The 7,161-nt window shown below is 36.9% G+C and overlaps 1 protein-coding gene across 1 annotated transcript; it reads right to left on the reverse strand.

Moving 5' to 3' along the window:
* Positions 1-916: 916 nt before the first annotated feature.
* Positions 917-1,791, reverse strand: LOC104993514 (60S ribosome subunit biogenesis protein NIP7 homolog). The gene is made up of 2 exons (XM_010846824.1): positions 1,445-1,791; positions 917-1,076 (listed from the first exon to the last, which is right to left on the reverse strand). Exons 1-2 carry the CDS (start codon positions 1,789-1,791, stop codon positions 917-919), a joined length of 507 nt encoding a protein of 168 aa, XP_010845126.1.
* Between the last annotated feature and the right edge of the window lie 5,370 nt (positions 1,792-7,161).

Below are 7,161 nucleotides of genomic sequence, written 5' to 3' on the forward strand. Positions count from 1 at the left end.
GATTTTCTCCCATTCTGAAGGCTGTCTTTTCACCTTGCTAATAGTTTCCTTTGATGTGCAGAAGCTTTTAAGTTTAATTAGGTCCCATTTGTTTATTTTTGCTTTTATTTCCAATATTCTGGGAGGTGGGTCATAGAGGATCCTGCTGTGATGTATGTCAGAGAGTGTTTTGCCTATGTTCTCCTCTAGGAGTTTTATAGTTTCTGGTCTTACGTTGAGATCTTTAATCCATTTTGAGTTTATTTTTGTATATGGTGTTAGAAAGTGTTCTAGTTTCATTCTTTTACAAGTGGTTGACCAGATTTCCCAGCACCACAGTTATGATTTCTAATGCTAAGAACTATGCTTAGGAAGACAGTTAAGCTATTTTTTTGAAGAAATGAAGCTTATTAAAGTTTAATGCCCCATCTAAGGTCATACATCTAGTAGATGTGAGAACTGTTGCTTGAATCCAAGTTTTTCTTCCACACCACACAGCACCTACCATATAGAAAATCATCAGAATAAACTGCTCGTATATTTTATCCAAATTTCATTTGTAAAATTCCAGACATGCCCTAGTATTCTGATATGGCAATATCTATCTTTCGTTGTATTAATAAATAAGAAAATCCATTATGTTCTTATATTTGTAAAATAGTATTATCACAGATAACAATAATAAGCTCCTCTTGTCCTCAGTTCCAACAATTTAGAACTTGTTAATACAAAAAGCCCTCTGATTCAAATATAAAACACAGTATTCTATTTCACAATCACAAAGATCCAAGACTCCATTTTTGAGCCATTTCTGCATGAGAATCCAGCTTGCATTTGTCCATAATCAAGAGAATATTAAATCAAGAAGTCCCTGAACAGGTCACAGTGTTGACAAAATCCAACATGATGCTAGGGTCTACAGACGCAGGAATCAAAGCTAGGCCCATCTACACAGCCCCAGGTCCTCCTGATGGTTTAAAGTCAACATCTCTTCGTGCCAAACGTACTCCCCAATGTCTGCTTGAGGAAATACCACCATAATGTGTATGGTGTCTACTCTCCTGCAGTCTTGTGTAGACTTTGCTGCTACACCAAAAGTCAAAGGGATGTCTGCCATGGAGTTCCCCATGACTCCCTAGTACTGAGAAGTATTTCCAGTAATTCAACCAAGTCCAGATTTCAGCTCATGGTTCCCAGACAGGAAGGCTTGCTCTGCTTCAGGGACACTTTAGTCTTGGCACAGTGCTAAGTTGATCAGTCATGTCCAACTCTTTGTGACCCTATGGACTATGGACGGTAGCCTGCCAGGGTCCTTTGTACATGTCCTTTCTCCAGGCAAGCTACTGGAGTGGGTTGCCATGCCCTCCTCCAGGGGATCTTCCTCACCCAAGGAATTGAACCCACATCTATGTCTCCTGCATTGGTAGGTAAGTTCTTTACCACTAGCGCCACCTGGGAAGCCCCATTCTTGGCATACGGTGCAAGGTAATCCAGAGCTGATATGTCCAACTGAAACTTGTGGGTCTTAGGGAATTTTCCAAAGTACCTCCCAAGCAAAACCAGCTTGTCACCAGAGATACCCACAACCAACTTCAAGATCATCTCATTCACACAGTACACTGTCCTGTCATTGTGCCGCCTGAAACAATGGGTGCCATAGGACCTGTTGACCAGCAGCTGAAGGTTCTCTCTGATGAATTTTGCTGTCTTCTCAAACATTACATGGGTCTCCTCTTCAGTCAGAGGCCAAATTTTCCTACTGGGTTGGAACCCAGAATCTTCGGGCCTCAGTTGTTGAAATGGAAACTTCATTGTGGTTTTAATTTGCATATTAAGCATCTTTTATGTGCTTTCTTACCATTTGCATGTCTCTTTTGGAGAACTGTCTGTTGAGATACTTAGCTCATTTTAAAAATTAAGGTATTTGTACTTTTATTGTTGAGTTGTATTTTTCAGTCATTCTGATACAAGTCCCTAATCTGATACATGGTTCGCAAATATTTTCTCTCTGATTCTATGTGTTATATTTTCTTTTTTTTTTTTTTTTTTGATGATTTCCTTTAAAGCACAGAAGGTTTTAATTTTGATGAAGTCTGATTTACCCTTTTTCTTTTATTGCTGTGTTTTGGGGATCTCATTAAGAAACCAGCATCTAACCTAAATCCAAGAAGATATCAATCTAGGTTTTTTTCTTCCCAGCAAGTTTATAGTTTTAGCTCTTACATTTAGGTCAATAATCAATTTTTTTTTCAATAATCAATTTTGAGTTAATTTTCATGTATAGTGTGATACAGGGATCCAGTTTCATTCTTTTACGTATGACTATCTGAATGTCCCAATACCATTCATTGAAAAAAAAACATGTTTTCCCCACCAGATTTTTTGGGCACCCTTGTTGAAAATCAGTTAACTCTAAATAAGAGGTAGTCATTCCTTCCCCAACTTCTGAAATTATATCTAATATCAATTCCTCCATCCATAAGAATTTCTCTCAGCATTTCTTACTGTGGGCATTATTTATAATTGCAAGACAACTGAAAGGTCCCTAAATGTCCACAGATGAAAGAATGGATTAATGAAATGACTTATTTTCTTAGACTATCATCTAGCAGTGAAAAATGAATTTATTGTAACTACATACACAAATATAGAAAACTCTTAGAATAATAAGAACTCTACAAACAACCTGATGTTAAAATGGGCGGAAGAAATGAATAGACATTTTCCCAAAGAGGAAATGCAGATGGCCGATAGGCACATGAAATATGCTCAACGTTGCTAACCATCAGGGAAACGCAAATCAAAACCACAGTGAAACTTCACACCTGTCAGAATCACTACCTTCAAAAAGACCACAAATAACAAATGTTGGCAAGGATGTGGAGAAAAGGGAACCCTCAAACACTGCTAATGGAAATGTAAATCGGTGCAGCCACTGTGAAAAATGGTATGGAGGTTTCTCAAAAAACTAAAAGTAGAGCTACTATATGACTCCAAAATTCTATTCTTGGATCACTTCAGTTCAGTTCAGTCACTCAGTCATGTCCAACTCTTTGCAACCCCCAAGGAGAGAAGCACACCAGGCTTCCCTGTCCATCACCAACTCTCAGAGCTTGTTCAAACTCATGTCCATCAAGTTGGTGATGTCATCCAACTATCTCATCCTCTGTCGTCCCCTTCTCCTCCTGCCTTCAATCTTTCCCAGCATCAGGGTCTTTTCCAGGGAGTCAGTTCTTCGCATCAGGTGGCCAGAGTATTGGAGAATATTCAGGACTGATTTCCTTTAGGATGGACTGGTTGGATCTCCTTGCTGTCCAAGGGGCTCTTAAGAGTCTTCTCCAACACCACAGTTGAAAAGCATCACTTCTTCAGTGATACTTTCTTTGTAGTCCAACTCTCACATCCATACATGACTACAGGAAAAACCATAGCCTTGACTAGATGGACCTTTGTTGGCAAAGTAATGTCTCTGCTTTTTAATATGCTGTCTAGGTTGATCATAGCTTTTCTTCCAAGGAGCAAGCATTTTTTAATTTCATGGCTGCAGTCACCAGCTGCAGTGATTTTGGAGCCCCCCAAAATAAAGTCTTTCCCTGTTTCCATTGTTTCCCCATCTATTTGCCATGAAGTGATGGGACTGGATGCCATGATTTTTGTTTTTTGAATGCTGAGTTTTAAGCCAACTTTTTCAGTCTCCTCTTTCACTTTCATCAAGAGGCTCTTTAGTTTTTCCTTCTGCTATAAGGGTGGTGTCATCTGCATATCTGAGGTTATTGATATTTCTCCTGGCAATCTTGATTCCAGCTTGTGTTTCATCCAGCCCAACATTTCGCATGATGTACTCTGCATATAAGTTAAATAATCAGGGTGACAATATACAACTTATACTACATATAAGCTGTGTATACACACACACACACACACACATATACATATATATAATTTGAAAAGATTGATGAACTTCAGTGTTCATAGAAGCACAATTTACAACTGCCAAGACTTGAAAGCAACCTATAGTGTCCATCAACAGATGAGTAGATAAGAAGATATGAGATACACACATACACACACAAATACACACAAAATGACATACTACTCAGTCATAAAAATGAGTGAATTTCCATTTGCAGCAACATGGACGGACTTGGAGGATATTATGCCAAGTGAAATAAGCCAGCCAAAGAAAGACAAAAACTATATGACACTACTTATATGTAGAATCTAAAAAATACAACAAACATTAATAAAACAATAACAAATAGAAGCAGACTCACAGATATGGAGAATAAACTAGTGGTTGCCAGTGGAGAGAGGGAAAAGGGGAGGGACAATATAGGGGTAGGAGCATAAGAGGTACAAACTATTATTAATATGTATAAAATAAACTGTAAAGATATATTGTACAACAAAGGAAAAATAGTCAATATTTTATAAGTGGAGAATAATCTTTAAAAAATGTGAATCATGGCCTCTTGCCTCCTGAGATGACTCATGCCCTCTCTGTGAAGTCTCTTTCTCTCAGGGCCACCTTTGAGATGAAACCCATTCTGTCTATGGAATGTGTTGTTGTTGTTTAGTGGCTAAGTCGTGTCCAACTCTTTTGTGACCCCATGGACGACAGCCTGCCAGGCTCCTCTGTCCATGGGGTTTTCCAAGCAAGAGTACTAGAGTGGGTTGCCATTTCCTTCTTCAGGGGATCTTCCTGACCCAGTGATAGAACCTGAGTTTCCTGCTTGGCAAGAGGATTCTTTACGAAAGAGCCACCTGAGAAGCCCTATGGAATATGTACCTCTCTAAATAAAACCACTTCTTACCCATCACTTTGTCTCTCACTGAATTCTTTCCATGACAAGACTAAAAACCTGAGCATCTGTTAAGTCCTGACACCAGAAATTAAGGCACCCCACCCAGGTGGAGGAGGGAATGATGATGTAGACCCTCCAGACTTCAACCAACTCAAGCTTGGACTCTGTTTACTTTTGCCCCAATTCTAAGCTGAATTCTCCTCTGCTCAACACCCCTCATGAATTTGCACATACCCTTAGTTTAAGACTCACCCAGTTTTGCAGTTCTGGGAGACGTTTTGAGAAATGATCCCTGGTGTTCTCTTTACTTGTTGCAAGTAATAAATCCTTCCTTCAACCCATACCCCGCCTAAAAAATTGTGAATCACTATATTGTACACCTGTATCATATAATACTGTACATCAACTATACTTCAATAAGAAAAAAAAGGAAAAAGAATTCTGACTTTTATTTAGTGTAAGATGACAATTCATTGTAGTGCTTTGAGCAGAGGAATAATATTATATGACTCACATTGTAACTGGATTTTTCTGGGTGCTTTGTTGAGGTAGAATGTGGAGGGTGGAAAGTAAGAACAGAAGCTGGCAGATCCACTGCGAGGCTACTGCAATAATTTATGTAATAGATGATGATGTCTTGGACTAAGATTGTGGTAGTGGGAATGGCAAGAAGTGGTAGAACTCTGGATATATTATGAAGGTACAAGCAACAAAATTTGAGGGATATTGGTGAAGGATAGGAATCAAGTAGGTATTAGGATGAAAGGAAAATGAGCTAACTTTAAAATATTTTTTAAAATAATGACAGACTGGGTGTGATGATACTGCAAAAATGGTGAGGCATAGAAAGTGAAAGGAATCAGTAACACTGATGCTTTTAGTCTGAACAAATGGAAGAATAAAGTCTTATGTTATTGTCTGAACTTTTATGTTTCAAATTTTTATAATATGCAAATGTTGAGAATAAATAACTTTTAATAAAAAGATTATAAATATGAATTAAAATGGTAATTAGAATATTTAGAGATTTTGAAAATGAGAATAATAAGAAATGAGATACTAGAAAACACTGATAGGAATATCTCAGTAGGAGTATCTCAAAGTTAAACATGTACTTTAAAACTTTTCTATAAAATTTTGTATTACAATTATTATGTATGCATGTTCATGGTATTTTTGTCTATTAAAACTTCTTTACTGATGCATGTTCAGCATGTAGAAAGATGGCAGGCATATAATATGTATTCAAGAGTCAGAATAAATGAACAAAGAGCCTTATTTTTCCTCTAGGTCCAGTTTTTTCCTTTACCTATTATTTAAATTCCACAAGTTCTGAGTTTGACTTTCACCATTCTATATGATAAGAATTAAGAGACAGTGATTTATGTGTCATTATTATCAGAGTAAACTTCAGTTATAACTAAACCAATCTAAAGAATTTTAAACAAAAAAAAAATCCACAGATGATTTTTCTGAAAAGAACTTTTTAATCTGTGAAACTAATCAGCATGTTAAACTAAAATTCAGAAGAGTTCCTTAAATATTCTTCGTTATGCACATCTTGGAATGTGTCTATTTACTAGAGATTACAAAAACATAAGACTACCTTTTGAGATAGAAGAGAAAGTAACTTATGTTCTGTAGGGCAAGATTCTGTGTTGGTACACTTATCATTCTTACTAGGTGACAACTAAGCTGACTCCAAGAACGCTGTGGTTATTCAAGTGTGGTTAGCATGCCACTGGGGGTTTATGTGATTATTTTAGTTGATGATACACAGACAGGCTATTAAAAAAAAATCAACAATTCCATGGATAATAATGTTTTGGACTAGGTTAAAGTAGGCATTACAATGAAAGGAATATGAGTCAACTTCAAATTATTTTAAAAATAACAGCCCAGTTGGTATGATGACACTGTGAAAATTGTGATGATAGTAAATGAAAGACTGAAGTTTTATAAACATTAAGTTAAAGGCATAAGGAAGAGTACCAAGCACATTGTATACCATTAACAAGGAGTTATTACTTTGATGAGGTTTGGAAAGGTAATTGAGACACTGGACAGATACAGCTTCTAAATGATCTATGGACAATGGTTCAAGGACAGAGAATAAACAGATGCTATTAAAGAAAAGGTTCTGGCACTTAGCTGGGACTTTATCATAAACAAAGAGAGGTGATACTGCTGTCAATCAGCGGTCAGCTCTTTGAGTGTCGGTCTGTTACATGTCTGTCTTCACATATCTTATCTATTTGAGAAAGAAGAGTACATGAAGACTGTGATTATATCTGTGTAGTCTACCTCCTTTCATATTGGTAGAACAAAATATGTATGTGGATATTTAAATATTTTAATACTAATGAAAGAGCATTTT

The sequence above is a fragment of the Bison bison genome, unplaced genomic scaffold (assembly GCF_000754665.1).
Source record: "Bison bison bison isolate TAMUID 2011002044 unplaced genomic scaffold, Bison_UMD1.0 scf7180017864239, whole genome shotgun sequence".
Taxonomy (NCBI): Eukaryota; Metazoa; Chordata; class Mammalia; order Artiodactyla; family Bovidae; genus Bison; species Bison bison.

Bases quoted from the DNA above. Each gene is read 5' to 3' on its own strand.
- LOC104993514 (XM_010846824.1), bottom strand. From the start codon at position 1,791: ATGAAGTTTCCATTTCAACAACTGAGGCCCGAAGATTCTGGGTTCCAA. The intron at 1,077-1,444 runs TGGGGCTTCCCA...CATCCCTTTGAC, and splicing joins CTTGCACCGTATGCCAAGAA to TTTTGGTGTAGCAGCAAAGT.